The sequence below is a fragment of the Pinus tabuliformis genome, chromosome 2_1 (genome assembly GCF_031772625.1).
Source record: "Pinus tabuliformis cultivar Carrire ecotype Pingquan chromosome 2_1, CPIR1, whole genome shotgun sequence".
Lineage (NCBI taxonomy): Eukaryota > Viridiplantae > Streptophyta > Pinopsida > Pinales > Pinaceae > Pinus > Pinus tabuliformis.
In genome coordinates, this window is record NC_142299.1 from 930,465,264 (window position 1) to 930,486,398 (window position 21,135).

A 21,135-nucleotide genomic window follows, 5' to 3' on the forward strand; every position below is an offset into this window, starting at 1 on the left:
CTTTTAACAAAATAAATCGTTAAACAAATTTATTGAATGTATCCTTATGATGATAGTGATATGCATAGGTATTATGATGTTATGTCAAGGTATATTGACATATTCATTTACTACATGATGATAGGTATTTAATGTTGAATACTCATGATGGATATGATATGCATAACGTGGCAAAGGAATTGTGATGTTATAATATGAGGTTATTGACATGTTGTTCGTTTATTATTTGAAGTCATGATATATCTTGATGCAATATATTCATGTTATAACCTATGATGGTATTTCATGAGGTGAAGCATGTAATAGTTGCATACAAATTTATGACATGCATGAGCAGGCAGTTCACAATGATGAATGTTCTCATAATGACATGCAAGACTTGGCATGTGGATTATTTTCTATGATACTATGATGGTATAGCTAATGCATTGTTGTATGTTGATGTGTGATGTGGGCAGCGAAGGCAGGTTTATTTGATGATCTCGTGCGAGCCTATACGCACGAGGGAGAATAAGTAACACCATATGGGCTAGGGACAAACTCAATCAACACTACATATGCCAGTGGTTCCTTTGTCTTGAGTAGCTCTTGATGTATAGCTCTTGTAGGGCTATGGGACCATCTTGAGGAGGCCAAGTGCCTGATGTTCTAGGCTAGGTGTCTGTTATTGGATTGGGATGCCGAAGTCTGGTGGGGGTGTAAGGACTTCGATGCCTGGGGCTGTGCGCCTTAGTAGTTGTGGAGGGAGTGGGCCAGCTTTGCGAGATGCCCAAAGTCATTAAGTACCGTACCGGATGCCTGCCTTGGGGCAAATGAGGTCTGAGTCAGGCATGAGCCTTGGGGCCAGCGTTGGACTAGGATACAGACCGGGTCAGGCTTATGCCTCGTGCCGAAAGTGGGAAAAATGACAGAGATTCCTTGGGATTTCCCAAGTGTTGTGAAACTTTCGGTACCTGCTGGTTATACTAGTTCAGTAGAGGCTGTTGGCAACATGAAGTAATAAATAACAAAAATAATAAATAAATAATAAATAATAAAAATAATAAATAATAAATAATAATAATAATAAAAATAATTCAACTTAACTTGAGGACGAAGTTCCTTAAATTGGAAGAGTATGTAATGTCCCTTAATAATAAATAATAATAATAATAAAAAAAAATCCCTTAATAATAAATAATAATTAATAAATAATAAAGCCCTTAATAATAAATAATAAATAATAATAATAAAAATAATAAATAATATTGAGAAAAAATACAAGAAAATAAATAATAAACCACAAATAAAATAATAATAATAATAAAAAATAGTAATAAATAATAAATAACCATACTAAAGCTTTAACTAAAAAATAAATAGAAATAAAACAAGAAAACAGTGAAAAACAATGAAGCTATCAAAAAGAAATAAAACAAGAAAGCAATAAAGTTCCATGTAGACACATGGAGTGTGTGCATGTGGTTCCCCTTCCAATGTTTGTTCTATTTATTAGATGGTGAGGAAGATGGGAGGCATTCCATCATTCTAAGATTCTATCATTCATTCTGTTGGAAGAATAGTGTTTTAAGACAGAGGAGTCACTGACAGTAGTACATTGATTGAGGGCTCAGAGGTGACCAATTGTAGCAAGTCCTTGCACAATTAAGCCTACGGTTGGGTCGAGAGTCGTCCCCAAAACCTTGTTGCAGTTAGCAGACTTCAACCGAAATCACAGGTACATACGTCAATCGAAATCATAGGTAGAGATAAGTGTTCTACTCATAGTTTTGAACTTGATATTAATTAATTGATAATTACATGTTGAAAATAAATTACTTGATTCATTACATGTTTATATTAGGCTGTTACAATAATATATTCCCACGCCGAGACATATAGACTTTGACAAATCTATCCTTCCAAGGACTTTACAATAATACTTTATTTTTCATTTAAATTTTCACCCTACAACTTTTATGCAACCTTACACTGACATATAGCTTAGGTTGTTTTTAATCAGTCAAGTTGGTTATGGCTGTTAAATTATCACTTTGCATCCTTACACTAACATATAGCTAAGGCTGCTTTTAATTAGGCAAATTGGTTACACTGGTACTAAATGGACCCGAACCAAAACCAAAAAATAAATTAATACCTTTACACGCACTGTTAAGAAATTTACTGCATAACATAAATAATTACTGAGAGGAATATATATAAGAAAATAACCAGCAACAACTATAAACACAAATATTTATCCGGGAAAACCTCAAATCTGGGAAAAACCCAACCTAATAAGATCTCATTCGCATTGGCCAAAACTCTGGCCAATCCAACTAAGTGAGCTTTCACTGCTCACCTCCAGGTCTTACATTACAATGAAGTCCTTCCAGCCTTTTATAAGCTCCATTACATATAATACCACGGGCAGAATACTATGGGTGCACAATACCATGTGCCACAAAACCATCACTGTTTAACCTGGTCAAATTTGACTCTATCCTCAGTCAAGTTTACCTAACAATTCCCCCCTTAAACTTGACTTGGGGTTCCTTGACTAACTCCAGCCAAATCTGCTAAGTGAGACAATCCCGCTCACTCTAGCTCTTACCCCCCTCAAAGTTTTTACCCGGGGTATTGTTAACCCGACATCCCCCCTATCACCTAGGTCTAACCCAGACTTTACCGGTGATCACCGAGGGGTACACATGCCTTACCAAGTCTTACAGTGGTATGCCCATTTACATGCAATAATTTTGACTTCATTATAGACGCAGACTTTATCGGTGATCACCGAGGGGTACACATGCCTTACCAAGTCTTGGTATGCCCATTTACACTTACCAAGTCTTACAGTGGTATGCCCATTTACATGCAATAATTTTGACTTCATTAATTTTTTTTTTTTTTTTGCTACTGCAGTTCTGATCCATCCTCTCTCAATATGATTTGCTTAAAAACTTCTATCGAACCACTCCAACTGTGAGCCCTACGAGAACCTCGTAGATTCCAACACCGGTGGCCTCACGTAGCAGAAAACGAACAATTTTCGAAGCCGCATGAACAATTTTCTTCTGCTGACCTTCTTTAAATAGCCGCATGAATCCCGAACAATTCGTCAGCATGTTCCAAACCGGTAAATATCGCAAATGCACTGCGATCCCTGGCAGTTACGACACTATCTTTTACGCATTCTCCTCGAGATTCTTCCGCATACGATTGTTCCACCATTATCTTTTACGCATTCTCTTCGAGATTCTTCCGCATACGATTGTTCCACCATTATCTTTTACGCATTCTCCTCGAGATTCTTCCGCATACGATTGTTCCACCATTATTTTCAAACCCAGATCTGTAAAAAGGCTACACTGATCTCATCAGGCACTATAAACCCCTGGCATCAAAGAATCATTTTGAAGCCAATTACCAGTTGTTAAGAAATTTACTGCATAACATAAATAATTACTGAGAGGAATATATATAAGAAAATAACCAGCAACAACCATAAACACATAAACACAAATATTTATCCCAGAAAACCCCAAATCTGGGAAAAACCCAACCTAATAAGATCTCATTGGCATTGGCCAAAACCCTGGCCAATCCAACCAAGTGAGCTTTCACTGCTCACCTCCAAGTCTTGCATTACAATGAAGTCCTTCCACCTTTTATAAGCTCCATTACATATATGAGTGCACAATACCATGTGCCACAAAACCATCACTGTTTAACCTGATCAAATTTAACTCTATCCTCAATCAAATTTATCTAACACACCAACCTAAAGTTCAGTGCAGTTCCCTTACCTAAATGGACTAGAACAAATGGACCAGAACAAAGAAAAAAAGTAAAATAATACTTTTACCTGCCACATGAGTCAAGATGCTTTAAAATAATACTTTTACATACCACATAAGTCAAGATGCAAAGAAAAAAAAGTAAAATAATACTTTTACCTGCCACATAAGTCAAGATGCTTTAAAATAATACTTTTATATACCACATAAGTCAAGATGCTTTATTGGTTGAGTAGGAATGGACCAAAAATACTCACGGGGGGCCACCGCCTCCTCGACGCATTTAGAAGCATGGACCAGAAATGCTCATTGGGGGCCACTCGCTGGTGGAGGCATTAGGGCCACTGCCTCGTGGACGCATTCCCATGGACCAGAAATACTCACCGGGGGCCATTCCCTGGTGGAGGCATTCAGACCAATTTGAGGAAGAGATACCCTCAATGCGTTGGAGGGCTCTCTCTCTTGTTGTACCGATTTGAGGACTAGAGAAACCCTAATCTGACTAGTGCGTTGGCGGTGGGATGATAAAATCTCGAACGCGTTGGAAGACCTTGGGCTATCTCTCTCTTCTGGTGAAGAGAATGGCGTGCTGCTCGGGTAATGGGACTCGGACTGCAGCTAATATTTTCACGGGCCATTTGAAAAGGGTTGTTCGATAGGTAAAACTGGTCATTTCTTTACCCTATCTTTCAGCAATGTGGAAGTTGAAGTTGAGCGTCTGAAAAATCTCGTGAATGATAGAAATGTTGAGCTCGCTAACTCTAAAAGTGTACTGAATGCTTGGCTATGAGTGGGTGAGGCCATAGAAAGTTCAAGATCTATTCTTAGTTATTACCAGTAACACAAGTGTTCAAGGTTTTTTCTTCTTCTTCTGGATGGTATGTGGAAGAGTCTTGAACTGCAAACCCTAGGGAGTGTCATTGAATGACACAGGTTCTAAAATCGTTTTGAGAGATAACGAGATCTAAGATTAAAGAAGTGTGTACAAGTATGGAAGCTGATGAGATAACAAGATCTAAGATTAAAGAAGTGTGTACAAGTATAGAAGCTGATGAGATAACAAGAGTGGAGCCCCTATGGGTAGGGGAGGGTTGGCAGCTGTACTGTTACCGAGCGTTTCCAAATCCAAATGACAGTTTTCCAGCTGAAAAAAGAAACTCTGCCAGTAAAATTGGAAGGGAGTGCAAGGGTTTGGCACTTACTATAAATCCAGTGAGTGCCCAAATGAGAAACTTTACTTATCAAGATGAGTGGGAGCATGTTTTACATCAGAAACACAAGATAGATGACTTGTTTTATGGTCTGCAGGATGAAATTGAAGAAAAACTGTTGCAAAGTCTGAAATGGAGTTTCAATGGTATGCAATATTATTTGAAGACTTGTTTGGTATATTTTACAGCTTTTCTAGAAGACAGAGTAATCTATTGCGAAAAGGTTATAAATATCTAGATTGTAGAAGGTCTGGTTATGTATGTTTTGCATTTTCTCATAAAAAGTCATAGACTTCTTGATCTCGATCTCATTAAGACTGGCATAGCTTCTCTGCCGCCTTGTATGGGAGATCTGAAAGATCTTGCCTGCCTAGCTAGAATCTCCGGCCAGCTATGAATTATTTTGGATTTTGGAGAGCATAAGTGAACTCAAACGTTTGAGCGTCCTCGACATAAGCAAATGTTACAGTTTAAGCCATCTTCCGCGTGGGATCTTGGAATTGGTTTCACTGGAAAGAACACCAAAATTAAAAGAGCTGCAAGCCGTCTCAAGGTTTTTAAAGCCCAAATAAAATCGCCGGTTAAGGAGCGGGTTATGGGAAATTGGGGTTTTTAAAGCCCAAATAAAATCGCCGGTTAAGGAGCGGGTTATGGGAAATTGGTCAAAGAGAGTTTATGGTAAATTGGTCCAAATGAAAAATCTGCCCAAATAAAATCCTCGGGTTATGGCAAACTGGTCAAAGAGAGGTTATGGGAAATTGGTCAAAATGAGAAATGTGTGGCTAGCTTGTGTGTAAGACAATCAACAGAGTATGCCAGCAATGAATGATCTGGAATATGAGTTATGGGAAATTGGTAAAAGGTTATGAGAAATTGGTCAAAGATGAGAAATCTGTGGCTGGCTTTTGTGTATGAGAATCAAGATTAAGCAAATGAAAGAATTCCTCGTGGAGTTGCCATGTTTCTGGAACCAGACGTTGGAGGAATTGAGGTAGGGGATGTGTTATCCAGGTGTTGAGTCTTTGGGGACTCTAGTTGAGTATTTGGGGAATAGAGTCGTCTGGGGTATGTAGGGGGCAGTGGCAGTGAAAAGTGGAAGTGGAGGGTTGGGAGAGTAGGGTCACCGTTAACCATGCTCAAGTTAATGGGGAAATTGAAGCGGAGAATGTAAATAAAAAGTACACTTGTTTAAAATACTGCAACGTCTCAGGGTTCCTGAATTCTGAATAAAATCGCTGGTTGAAGAGCGGGTTATGGGAAATTGATCAAAGATCAGAAATCTGTGGCTGATTTTTGCTTAACCTGGAAAGTGTGCGCCGTCTCATAGTTCTTGAAGTCCGAATAAAATTGCTAGTTCAGGGTTCTTGTAGTCCGAATAAAATTGCTGGTTCAGGAAGGAGTTATGGGAAATTAGTCATAGATGAAAAATCTGTGGCTGGCTTTTGAGCATGCGAATCAAGATTACATCGCAGGATATGCAAGCGATGAAAGATTTGAAATATCTTCGTGTTAGTGTTTGGCAGTGCTCTGTGGAGCGACTGTCTAGCTGGGTTAGTGAATTCGGAAAGCTTGCAAACTTATATCCGGCTGGGTTAGTGAATTCGGAAAGCTTGCAAACTTATATCCGGGTCTGTAAGCAGTTGAAAGAGCTCCCGGCGGAGTTGGTTAGAGATATATTGGAAATAATGGTGGGATAACTTAAAAGGAAATAGGAGGTGAGAGAAAATGGTGGGATGCAAATCAATGGAAGATTCTAATCTGGTGAAAATAAATTTGGAAATTGAAATGCCAGGGAGTGGCAGAAATTGAAATGCTACAGGATTTGTCAGTAAAGAAAAATGTTTCTTCTTATTCATATGTAACTAGAGGAAGAACAGGTAAGCCAATGATTTGTTTGGCAAACGGTTTATCTTGGTAGATTATACAAAATATTATTGCTAAATTAATGAATAAATGGGTAATTGATTTAGCGCATTTTGTGTTACAAGATACAAATAGTGTTTGAATTTTGTATAAATGTCAATAGCTTATCTTCAACAATCTGTTTTCTGTTTTATTGTATTGATACTTTGCTTTTATGCTTTAAACATAAATCATTCGTGTACTGATAGTTTGCTTTTGTGCTTTAAACATAAATCATTCGTCTTTTAATCATTGTCTTTTGACCATTGGAGTTATCAAAACAGATTATTATTGGCCATGAGTTCCAAATTCTAAATTTTGAATTTTGTATAAATGTTAATAGCTTATCTTCAACAATCTGTTTTAAGTTTTATCGTATTGATAGTTTGCTTTTATGCTTCAAACATAAATCATTCCAGTGGAGTTATCAAAACAGATTATTATTGGCTATGAGTTCCAAATTCTAAATTCCATGTCGCTATAAATGCTTCTGTTTACCAATTTTAAATAAATGCTTTTGAGTATAAGAAAACAAAATTTTAAATAAATGCTTTTGAGTATAAGAAAAAGTTTAAGCCATAAGGTCTTTGCACATGTATTTCTAAGACATTGTTATTCAGTTTCAACTGAAAGGTATTTGCACATGTATTTCTAGAGATCCTTATTGAGTTGATGAACTTATTTTACAATTCAAGACAATGTACTCTATATGGCAATCAAAATACCAAACAAAGGAAAAATACACATTGTTTATAGAGAACTAATACAAATTTATTAAGATTTATCATGAGATGAGATGGATGCAATTTTCTTTCAAATTTTGCACTCTAAAAAAATACAAAATCTATTTTTTTTATCCATGTTTAAGATGGATAAACACATCATTAGTTGTTTTATTGATTTTATATACAGTAGCATAAATGTATTTAGTAATTGATAATGGATCTGGTTTATTGACTATTGAATACATGAAAATATTTGAAATGATGTATTTGGTAATTGATAATGGATCTGGTTTATTGACTATTGAATACATGAAAATATGAAGACAATGTATAATTGGCAGTAGGTTTATTACATATAGTAATACTATGACATATTTGATTAGTTGTTTTTATTTATTTTATATATACATGAGCACACATGTATTTGATAATTGATAATGGTTCTAGAAAAATTATTAGTTTTATAAATCATTCATTTTAAATTGTATTAATATGTTATTTGTTATTTGATAATTTGTATAGTAATTTAATAATTATATTATGTAAATGTGAATAAGTAAGATGTAATTTGTATAGTAATTTGATAATTGTATTATGTAGTATTATGGGTCTATATTGATTTATGGATTATTGGATAAATGAAAATATTTAAAACTAAGACAATGTGTAATTGGCAGTAGGTTTATTACAAATACGATGACATGTTTGATTAGTTGTTTTATTGACAGATTTGTAATTCGCAGTGGGTTTGAGTTTATCTGTATGTTGTAATGGTTAATTGTTGATTAATTGCTCAGGGAACGAAGCAACCTATAAATCCCCGTAGTCTATAGTCATTTAGAAAGGGAAACAATACCAAAATTCGTAGTCTATAGTCATTTAGAAAGGAGAAAACCCACAAAATTTTAGATACGAGGAGTTTTAGGGCAGTTGGGTAAACCCGAAGTTGGGGTTTTTGAAAGATTTACTCAATCATTTACAAAGATGAAACCTAAAAAGAAAACTACAAATAGATTAGGATTGAATTCATTTTGGGTATCATGTAAAGATCAATTTATCTCTGTTTTTCCTTGAGCCTCAGGCTATGAAAATTTTAAGACCCTTTTCCCTATCAATTTCAGTGATGAAAGATTTCACCCTAATTGACCTTTCATTTTTTTTTTCTCTGATTGGGCACAGGATTTCTCTCTGGACAAGAAGTTCTGTGCTATTGGTCTTGGTACAGGGATACTTTAGAAATTTTGTTGGTCTTGGTCTTGGTATAGGAATACTTTCGAGGCAGCGAAGTTTCTATTGGTATTAATTTCCTTACAGGAAATGCAACAAGTTCCTGTTCCGATATAGGCACATTATCTGGATAGCAAAAGTGGGAAGGCATGAGAGGTCTTGATTTCTTGTTCGGGTATGTAAGGTATGCGAGTCTCTTTGCTCTGATACAAATATCATCTGGAAGGAGGGCAAGTTCCAGGGTAGTGCCCTATCTGAAAAGAAGCGTAGCACCTGTGTAGAACTGTCTGTGCATCATCCAACGCAGTTCGCATACTGAAGTCGAAGCATTCTATGTTCGATTGTAGCTCGAATAGTTAGCGGATGACATACGAGCCAAAGGTGACTCGAGTATACACAAAAACAGTGACGAGGCAGATTTTTTGAATTTGGTCTTACAGACCGAAGTTCTCAAAACAAGCGCCGGGTCTCTGTAAAAGCGTCGGAATAGATGATAGTCAGTTTTGAGTCAAATTCAGGATGTCAAATAGGTTTCTATCTGTGTAGTTGACTGTAGATAGACGAGATTTCATATAATTTGGGTATTATTATAATTTATATTATTGAATTTCTGCAAAGTATTGTGAGAGCGAATCTGGAATTCGCTGGACTGTTGAATTATGCTGGTTTTGTTGAATTTCCGAATGGATTGGGGCCTATTACCATTTCACTTGATGATTGAAATTGGTTATGTTTAATTGATGGATGATTAAATAGCATTGATTGGTTTACAGAACTAACATTGGGGATTTTATTGGGATTAATTATTGCTGACGAAAAAGGGGAAAATTTCGATAGAAGCCCTAATTGCTTAGAAATCCTAGAAAAATTGCCCAAGAAAATTACAGTGGTATCAGAGCAGAAATCCTGCTAGTTTGGATGGTATTTGAAAATGGAACCACCACAAGCAAATTTTTGGGAAAAGTATGCAGAGTCTTGCAAGAGGGGTAAAAGAGCAGCAAGCAGAAAATATCAGAAGATTAGAAGAATTCAACAAAATGTTGCAGCCTTTTAGGAAAATGAAATGGAATGACTTCTGGAATAATGACTAGAAAAACAACTCAAGTTATACCGATCATAAAACCAAGCTTGAAAATCAAAGTACAAGAAAAACTGAAGCAAAGGCAAAAGCATAGTCATGGCTATAAAGGAAGCAGACAAATGTCCACGAGGACCAAAAAGCTAAGCAATCCTGTGATGAAAACACCAACCAAACCTCTAGTTCCTTATGTCAGTTTAACTTGAGCCAATCTCAAACTAGAATTGGAAATAAGGGATTTAGTTTTCATCTGGATGATAAGGGTGGAGTTATAGATGATCGACTATCTTGCAGTGAAAAATATTTAATGCGGTTTGAGAATGGTAACATCCTTGAAGATATCAATGTTAAAAAATGTGGCAGCAATTCAAAAAGTACCGAGGTTAGCTTGCTGGGAATAAGTTATGTAGCTAGCGGTACAGTTGATTCAGATACTTCCATAGAACACGTCCGTGTAGTGATGTCACAAATGTTAGCAGTTATGAAGAAGCAAATCAATGCACAGAGGATGTCACAAACGTTAGCAGTTATGAAGAAGCAAATCAATGCACAGAGGAAGCGGTAGTGAGGACAAATGAGTGTCAATTGAACTTTTCAGTTGTCGAGGGGCCAATCAAATCCCTTAATACAACTGAGTCCCTCAATAATCAAAGTATGGACAGTCTTCCTCTCATTGAGACAACAGACTTTGTTGGCTCGAGTGGGCTCAAAAATGACAATACCCTGAATGTGGAGTTAGATACCGGATTCTCATTTATCAGTATTGAAGATGGTTCACTTTCTTGCAGTCACGCTTCCAACTGCAGTGAGATCGTAAATGTTGATAACCTGGAAGGTTTGTTGAACATGTCACATTCTTGCAGTCGGACTTTCCGCCCCAGCCAGATTGTAACGTTTGATACTCTGGAAGATTTTGTTTATTAGGCTAAGCAACGGAAGAAAAATATGATGAAAGCTATGAAATTAATTCGCTCCTTGAAGGCAAAAGAGGCTGCAACTCAACGTGCCAAGGAAGAGGCAGTAAAAGATGGTGTGAAGACTGCAAATCTGCCATGTATGATACCAAACTTTTCAAATCTACCTATATCTACTGCTTTTTTTTGCAAACAAGTCACCCACTCTTCCACCACCATCCTCTACTCTGCTAGTTCATGACGGGCAACCTAAAGTAACGAAGCTTCTATCCACATTCTGCCTGATAAAGGCTCGTAGGTTGATTGTCAGTGATAGTGTATAGTTAATCCACCAGAGGGCCACCGTGTGATAGATTATGGGACATCTGTATACTCTTCTGGGGAAGGTCAGCTGCATGCACAGGTGGACAATCTCACAATGCTTCAGATCTTGATCAAGAGCACAATGATCCAAATGTGCAAAATTACAATGATCTAGCTAGCAGAGCTTTCCTCTCTTCAACATCTCGTCATTATAATGAACAATTGAGGCCAATTGCCTCAAGATGTTGTTTATCAATAGATTTTGCCTCATGAGAAGGTGTATCATCTCGAGGAGCAATTTGCTAGTTAGCAGACCATTCCCAAAATTGAATTCCAGATTTGAATGAACAGTGAATTCATCAACAAGCATTGTCTCATGTACTTTCTGATCCTGTGCTACAAAAACGTGTCATGAATTCAAGCCATCCTATGTCTGAAGGAATTCCTTTTTCTCAAGGTCTAATATTCCTTTCTGCAACAACTGATAGTACTGAGGACAACATATCCTTTATTAGGCATCGCTTCAGTAATAAGATAATTATGGGAGCCCGTACAGAAACACAACGGGACAAATTGCTCTACCATTATGTTCACAGTATGACCACTGATTCTGACAATGATAATATTAACCTTGTATTGAAGGACATTACTGGACAAACTTCAGGGCTCATGCCTGGGACATTTAAGCCATAATTGTTGATGTCGGAGTGCCTGGTTTCGAGAATCATGGAAAAAGATATGAAAAACGAACTGGACGAAAATACCCAAAGCCTTGATATAAGGACTAATGTTTTGGATTAACAGAAGTGAAGATTCAAACACGAAGGTACATTCATTGTGTAAGGAAGACTTGGAAAAAGCATTAGACCGAAAGACAGCTACGACAATATTTGTGAATATTGTGATGGGATTCGTGCGTCCTTTCTGGCAGGGTACAAGCAAAATGGGTGGGGTCACCAATAAAAATCGTTCTGCTAAAAAATTCCTTTGAGGTGGTGATACTCTTCAGACTTTCAAAAGTCTTCATCCAGCCCTCTATGAAGTTGCATTAAAGAATATCAAGTACTATTTATTTACAGGCGGTGGCACTGCTTTGAAAGATATTGAAGGAGGGAAACAAAGGGGGCAGCAACAGAACTTGTCATTGCTTGAGGGCCAGCAATGTCGGGTCATCGTAGTTATAGTCATCCATAAAGGGGAAAAACCCCAAAATTCCCCTATGGTGCGAGTTTTGGGTAACTGGGCAAAAAAAATCCAAATTTGGAGTTTTGGGTAAGATTTACTCAATCATTTAAGAAGATGAAACCCTCTAGAAGAAGATTGAATTCATTTTGGGCATCATGTGTGGATCAGTTTATCTTTATTATTTCTTGAGCCTAAGATTCTGAGGGTTTTATCCCCTATCAATTTCGGTGGTGAAAGATTCCATTCTAGTCGATAAACTCTCTTTCCTTTTTCTATTTTTCTTCTCTGTTTGGGGACAGGGTTTCTCTCTGGACGACGAGTTCTGTAGTATTGGTCTTGGTACAAGGATACTTGGGAAATTTTGTTGGTCTTGGTACAAGAATACCTTTGAGGCAACGAAGGATCTGTTGGTATCAATTTCCTTACAAGAGCAACTGATTGGAAGGTATATCATCTTGGCAACAAGTTCATGTTCGAATACAGGCACATTATATGGATAGTGAAGATGGGAAGGCAAGCGAGATCTTGATTTCTTGTTCAGGTATGTAAGGTATGCGAGTCTCTTTGCTTTGATAACAAATATCATCTGGAAGGAGGGTAAGTTTTGGTCTAGTGCCCTCTCTGAAAAGAAGTGTAGCACCTGTGTTGGACTATTGACGTTGTTTCAAAGGAGTAGACAAAGGCCTGAAGTATATCGAAGACTATTTTGAAAGGAAGCGAAGCACCTGTGCTGAACTACTGACGCAGGTTCAGGCATTCCGAAATCTGTTTGGCATTGAAACGCACAGCTGGAAAACGAGTCAACACAACAAACTGTCTGTGTATCATCCAATGCACTTCACATATTGAAGTCGAAGCATTCTTTGATGGACTGCAACTCGAATAGTTATCAGGTGACAGACGGGCCAAAGGTGTCTCGAGTATCCACAAAAACAGAGACGACGCAGATTTCTTGAACTTGGTCCCACAGACTGACGTTCTCAAAACAAGCTAGGTCTTTGTATAAGTTTCTGAATTCAAAACAAGCTAGGTCTTTGTATAAGTTTCTGAATATTTGTGGAGCTATAGTGCCATTAATGTATTGGGCAGTATAAGTTAAATGCAATGGCTAGCATACACTGCGTCAATGTATCTACTGGATTTTGTACTTGGTTAAATGCAATGGCTAGCATATACTGCTCTAATGCATTAATAAAACTATAACTCCACAAATATTACAAATATTAATAGTAATATGAATAGTTAGTTTTGACTTAAGTCAGGATGTCAAAGTAAATATTTACTTGTATATATTTCTATCTAAATAGTTGACTGTAGATAGACAAGATTTCATATAATTTGGGTATTATATAATTTATACTATTGAAGTTCTGCAAAGTATTGTGAAAGCAAATTTGGAATTCTCTATACCTATAGAGATGGAGGAATTTTCTGAACAGTCAAGAGTGGCCAGAATCTGGCCAAAAAAAATTCAAAAAATCTGGCAGTGGCAGTGTTTGAATCATGTTTTTGATGGTGGAAATGGATTTAGCACCATCAAAAATCCCTGTTAAATTTTATCAAAATCTTGTTGGAATTTCCATGAATTTTAGGGCAGTTTTGCAACTAATTAGACTATAAATTTCTAATTTAGATGCTCGCCACTACCATTGCACTGGATTATAAATTAGTTGTAGTTAATTAATAAATGATTAAATAACATACATTGGTTTATGAAACAACATTAGAAATTTTATTAGCATTAATTATTGTTGAAAAAAAAAATCTTCATAAAAGCCCTAAGCCTTAATTGCTTAAAAACTGTAGAAAATTTGCCCAGAACATTTGATCCAGGTGGATGTTGGTGGCCACCCAACTATCCCATTTGGACCTCCACAATTGTCTCTTTTAGTTTTTTAGTTTCCTTAATTATAGTGCAATTTACTATTTTTAACAGTTTTTCGGGTTTTAAACTTCCAGCGCTATTTTGAGGCCCTAAACGACCTTTTTTGGGAAATCCGTGAACTTTAAGGTAAAAATTCGTTTTTTTCGTCGTAGTCCTCGGAGAGATCTTTCCAACGGGCTATCATGCGCGTCAAACGGAGATTGTATGCCAAAGTTACGACCCCGGGAAGTTGATGTACAAATTTACCCAAACAGGGCCCATAGTTTGGTGTTTCATCTTCTAGGGTTAGGTTTTGGAATGTTAAGGGTTTTCCATTGTTTCTCAACAATAAATAGGCCTTCGAGCCTCATTGTAAAACAGTTTAGAGGCATGTAGCCGACACATCTCTTCTCAGAGATAAGTTACCATTGCCCTAGCTGGATTATTTCTATTTGTAAGCATATTTCAATATTCTCCATTAATGAAATGAAGCATTATTTCCGCTGCATCTCTGTTTTTATGGTTATCGCATCTCTGTCTTTATGGTTATCTCTGTAACCTATTGCATTCCTGCTTAAATCCAGATCAGTGGTATCAGAGCGGTCTGCTTTTTCTCTGTTTTTCTTTACATGTCCCCAACGAGGTCGGGATATAAGGAGTTAGGGCTTGAATTGGTCGAACCTTTGTAAGACCAGCCTCCCAAATCTCAACGACCTCCCATGGCGGATGAGAAGAAAGACGAGAGGGCAGGAGATCCTATCAGAATCTTGCTCGAAGAAGCCCTCGAGCGACAAAGGAACGTGATGATGGATAGCTTTGTGCAGATCCTTCAGCGGCTACGCAGAGGCGACGCATAAGCTTCCAACAACTACTCTTGAAACGCCACACCGTTTAAGGTACAAGTTAATTTTGAAATCCCCATCTGCGAGGGTCAAATAGACGCAGATGCCGTAGATAAATAGTTAAATCTGCTAGATGGGTATTTTTCTGTTCATGAATTTTCAAGTCGGGAAAAGATTGTTTTCGCTCTTCTCAAAGCAGCCCCCCACGTCAAGGACTAGTGGGAAACATACTGCGAGCAGAAGGATGAAAGTACAGGCTCACTGTTTTCAGCTGCCCCCACTTGGAATGACTTCCGGGATGCCATCAAGGAGCAGTACTACCCTGTCAAAAGCTATGAGGACAAATACATCAAATGGACCACACTGCGGCAGGGACGAGACCAAGATGTGCCAGAGTTCACAAATATTTTTCATACGCTTTGCACACAGTTGGGTATTAAAGATTCTGAGCTGCATCTGGTACTAAAATACCGTGGCTGCCTACACAGATACATCCAGGAAGAGATGGAGTTCTTGGACATCTCTTCACTTGGCACAACATACCGATACGCTGTCAAAATCGAGCAAAAGTTCAAACAAAAGAAGCGAGACTTTGGATCTGCAAATCCGAAGCCCAAAGGACAAAGCCAAGGCGGGGTGACCTAAGACAACCCCTCGAAGCTGCAAGACAAGAACAACACCACAAAGCCGAAGAGGGACACAGGAAAGTGGTGTGAATTCCATAAGAGTCCCACTCATAACGCAAGTGAGTGTCGGACCAAACAGTCACTGGTGGCCGAGTTGAAGGCTTCCGAATCAGATGCATGTTCCGACTTTGAGCCGGAACCCGACAAAGGGGATGGCAAAGGGAAGCAAATCATTGATGCGGATCCTAGTGCCACTGTTGCCGCTGCCAAGATCCAGAAGAATGAGCCCGAAGAGCCAGAGGAGGGGGAACGTCTGGTGAAGGGTTCGCTGCTGCAATTCATTGTCGACAGTGGCAGCCAAAAGAAGCTCGTTTCAGCAGAGGTCGTGAAGCGGTTGGGCCTACCAACTACGCCACACCCACAACCATACAATATCGTGTGGCTTCACGAAGGACGAGATCTCAAAGTTCGCCAGAAGTGCCGCCTTCCCTACAACATCAAGCCCTTCACAGATGAGGTATTATGTGATGTTACACCTCTGGATGTTTGTGATGTACTATTAGGCCAGCCATACTTGTGGAGGCGACATGCTGTGTATGAGTCAAGGCCTCGCGCTGTCATTATTTCTTTGGATAATTCATTATACAGGATACCAGAGGTAGCTCCACCTACTGTCACCTCTTTGATCACTGCTAAGAAAGACAGCAAGCTTATCTCACAGACTAGGAAATTTATTTTCTGTCTGGTTCGCTTCCAAAGTAAGGGGAAGATCGTTGCTATATCCATGACCCCCGCAAAGGGTTCCTCCACGCAGCAGCAACAACATAGGGATACAGTGATGACAGAACACAGGAACAACTTCTCCTTACCCAGAGGGGTACCACACAAGTTTCAGGTGGGCGAAAAAGTTTGGTTACATCTGCAGAGAGAACGCCTTACCAGAACCCATCAGAAACTCAGACCGCTTCGACATGGTCCTTACACCAGTGACAAGGCTGTGGGCAACAATGCTTCGAAGCACAACATTCCTCCATTCCTTCGCTTGCACCGATTGTTCAATGTGGACCATCGTCGACCATGCTTCCCAACATTTTTGGACACATCAGAGATTGCAGAACAGCTCACTGGAGACCCAGCTCAGCAGAAGCTTCCTCATTTGAAGGAGGAACTCAACGCAATGGGGACCATTGCTTCCTAAGGGGGGAGGAATGATCCACGTGGATGTTGGTGGCCACCCACCTATCCCATTTGGACCCCCACAACTGTCTCTTTTAGTTTTTCGGTTTCCTTAATTATAATGCATTTTACTATTTTTAGCAGTTTTTCGGGTCCTAAACTTCTGGAGCCGCTTTGAGGCCCTAAACGACATTTTTTGGAAATCTACCTCGCGAATTTTTAGGTAAAAAATCGTCTTTTTCGTCGTAGTCCTCAAAGAGATCTTTCCAACGAGCTATTATGCACGTCAAACGGAGATCGTATGCCAAAGTTACGACCCTGGGAAGTTGATGTACCAATTTACCCAACTGGGGCCCACAGTTTGGCGTTTCATCTTCTAGGGTTAGGTTTTGGAATGTTAAGGGTTTTCCATTGTTTCTCAACAATAAATACGTCTTCGAGCTTCATTGTAAAACAGTTCAGAGGCATGTAGTTGACACATCTCTTTTCAGAGATAAGCTACCATCGCCCTAGCTGGGTTATTTCTATTTGTAAGCATATTTCAGTATTCTCCATTAATGAAATGAAGCATTATTTCCGCTGCATCTATGTTTTTATGGTTATCACATCTCTGTCTTTATGGTTATCTCTGTAACCTATTGCGTTCATGCTTAAATCCAGATCAACATTACATGGAAAAACTTGAAAGTGAAATTGAAAGCGGCCACGGTTGTAGGTAAGTTTTATCTAATCATGTTTCCATAAAGCGGTTATAATTATGTTATCTCAAAAAAACGTTTTATTAATTTTTTTATTACAAAGTTTGAATGTTTAAGATTTTTTTAAATATGTATTTTTTAATTTATTTGGACATTTACACTCAGATTAATTTACTCTTACTTCTTTCACTTACTTTAAATAATTTATGTCTTTTAGATGGTAAAACTTTAAAGTGAAACTCAATGGTATTGGTTATGGTCTTCACTTCCTTTATATAATTTATGTCTTTTAGATGGTAAAACTTTAAAGTGGAACTCAATGGTATTGGTTATGGTTTTCACTTCCCATATAATTTGTCTTTTAGATGGTAAAACTTTAAAGTGGAACTCAATGGTATTGGTTATGGTTTTCATTTCGCATATAATTTGTCTTTTAGATGGTAAAACTTTAAAGTGAAACTCAATGGTATTGGTTATAGTTGAAGGTAAATTTTATTTAATCATGCTTATGTAAATCAAATTTCATCAAATCAAATTCAAGCTCATGTGATCTATACCTTGAATATTCGAAATACTTTTGCAAGAAATCACATTTAGAAAAGTTTGGTTTCCCTAATTGCTTAAAAACCCTAGAAAAATTGCCCCCAAAAACCATAGAAAATTTGCCAAAAAAACATTACATGGTAAAATTGGAAAGTGAAATTGAATGTTGTAGGTAAGTTTTATTTAATCATGTTTCTGTAAAGTTGTTATAGTTATGTTATCTCTAAAAAAAATCAAAAGTTTCATCAATTTTTTTATTACAAAGTTTGAGTGTTTAAGATTTTCTTAAACGTGTAATTTTTAATTTATTTGGGCATTTACTTATAGTTATGTTATCTCTAAAAAAATCAAAAGTTTCATCAATTTTTTTATTACAAAGTTTGAGTGTTTAAGATTTTCTTAAACATGTAATTTTTAATTTATTTGGGCATTTACACTCAGATCAATTTACTCTTCCCTCACTTCACTTCCCTATATTATTCATGTCCTTTAGATGGTAAAACTTTAAAGTGAAACTTGATATTGGTCATGGTTGAAGGTCGGTTTTTAATCATGTTTTTGTAAAGTTGTTATAATTATGTTATCTTTAAAAAAATTCAAAAGTTTCATCGAAATTTTTATTACAAAGTTTGAGTGTTTAAGATTCTCTTAAACATGTATTTTTTAATTTATTTGGGCACTTACACTCTGATCAATTTACTCTTACCTCCCTCAATTCCCCTATATAATTTATGTCCTTTAGATGGTAAAACTTTAAAGTGAAACTCAATGGTGTTGGTTATGGTTAAAGGTAGGTTTTATTTAATCATGTTTATGTAAAGTTGTTATGATTATTTTTTTCTCGAAAATCAAAGGAATTGTCTTGAATCAAATTTCATCAAATCAAATATTTTAATGGTCCTAGGGTGCAGGATTGTGATATCCAAATTCAAGCCCATGTCCAATTAGTGTGGTTCATGAACCACATTGGTTGGTTCGAAAGTTGACCAAACTTTTCTAAATGTGATTTTTTCTGAAAACATTTTGAAAAATCAAAATTCAAGCTCATGTCCAATTAGTGTGGTTCATGAACCACATTGGTTGGTTCGAAAGTTGACCAAACTTTTCTAAATGTGATTTTTTTTGAAAGCATTTCGAAAAATCGAATATTTATTATAAAATTTGAGTGTTTAAGATTTTATTATTATTATTATTATTATTACATTATTTATTTATTTTTTTTGTATTCAAGCTTCTGTGATCCATAATGAATTAAACAAAGTTTTTCAGTAGAAATTACATGAGAGAATTTTTTGGCGACGCCTTTCGAACCAACAAGTGTGGTTCATTATCAGGACCAGATGAAAAGGCAGACCTAACGCAAAGGCTTAAATAGAGAGCAATGTAGAGACATAATTTCAAGCAACAAAAAAGTCTTTACATTGTTTTAGAAAAGCCAGATCTGTGTTCAACTTGGAAACCCTTAAGCGAGACCGTTCAAAGTGATGAACTTTAATAGCATTGGCCCTTCAGTATAGGGTAGAAATTATGTCTCTACATTGCTCTCTATTGAAGCCTTTTCCTTGGTCTGCCTCTTCATCTGGTCCTGATGATGAACCACACTTCTTGGTTCGAAACGCGTTGCCAAAAAGTTCTCTCATGTGATTTCTATCGAAAGACTTTGTTTAATTCATTATGGATCACAGAAGCTTGAATACATAAATTACTGCCCTATACGGAGAGGCCATTGCTATTAAAGTTCATCGCTTTGAACGGTCTCGGGTAAGGGTTTCCAAGTTGAAGACAGATTTGGCTTTCTAAAACAATGTAAAGGCTCCGTTACTTGAAATTATGTCTCTACATTGCTCTCTATTTAAGTCTTTGCCTTGGTCTATTATGTCTCTACATTGCTCTCTATTTAAGTCTTTGCCTTGGCCTTTTCATCTAACCGTAATGATGAACCACACTTGTTGGTTCGAAAAAGGGCGCCAAAAAATTCTCTCATGTGATTTCTACAGAAAGACTTTGTTTAATTGTTTAACATTTTATTAAATATGTAATTTTTAGTTATGTAATCATTTTTAGTCAATTATCTTGACTTTCAATTAGTTTTGAAAATTTTAAACAGATTTTCTAAAATTTTATGAAGTTTTGAAAAAACACGAATATTAAATTGAACATTTTGCAAATTATATATATATATATATATATTTTTTTTTTTTAAATTTGAATTTCTATTTCTTATTAGAAATGACTAATTTTATAGTCTCATAAATACAATTTGTCATGAATAAAATTTATTTTAAAAATACAAAATAAAAAAAAATTTATATACCACCCAGGGTCATAAAAGTACATCTCAATATTTATAGATTTTAAATTTCTATGTAAGTGTATTATTAATTGTAATAGGTTTTATTCAAATCTCCCCTAAATGAATATTTATTTTATGCGATCATTTCTTTTAATGTTGTTGTCATGGTTTATGCACCAGCGACAAGAGCACCACCATATATCTATATTTTTGTCAACTATACACAAAAATCTCCACGTGAGTATGAGGGTGAATGTATGAATAGGGGTTACACTTTTGGGCTAAATGCCACCACGAATTACTCATTTATTGAATTGAAGCACTCAAAATTCATATAAGCATTGTGAATTTTGATTCAGAGTAAGAAGTTAATGTTTATTTTTATAAAAAAATTAGTGTTGTATAATATGCCAATTTTCCATTAAATGAAATGCTTGTCTTTATAATTTTTTACACATCTTAAGAGGCATGTGTGTGTTCACGTAGTATAACTTAATTTAAATGGGTTACACTTTTGGGCCAAATGCCACCACTAATTACTCATTTATTGAATTGGAGCCCTCAAAATTCATATAAGTATTGTGAATTTTGATTTAGAGTAAAAACACAAATTGTGGAGAATTATGTTGTTGTCCTAATGATATTTTTTGTAAAAAATACTAGTGCCGTATAATATGCCAATTTTTTATTAAATGAAATGCTTATCCTTGCAAATTTTTACACATCTTAAGAGGTATGTGTGTATTCAAGTAGCATAACTTAGTTTAAA

The 21,135-nt window shown here is 36.6% G+C and overlaps 1 protein-coding gene across 1 annotated transcript; it reads left to right on the top strand.

The window, feature by feature from the left end:
- The first annotated feature begins 4,175 nt into the window (after nt 1-4,175).
- On the top strand, nt 4,176-9,260 carry LOC149203698 (uncharacterized). The gene is made up of 3 exons (XM_089403537.1): nt 4,176-4,991; nt 5,088-5,136; nt 8,797-9,260. Exons 1-3 carry the CDS (start codon nt 4,770-4,772, stop codon nt 8,880-8,882), a joined length of 357 nt encoding a protein of 118 aa, XP_089259663.1. The 5' UTR covers nt 4,176-4,769; the 3' UTR covers nt 8,883-9,260.
- The last annotated feature ends 11,875 nt before the right edge of the window (nt 9,261-21,135 follow it).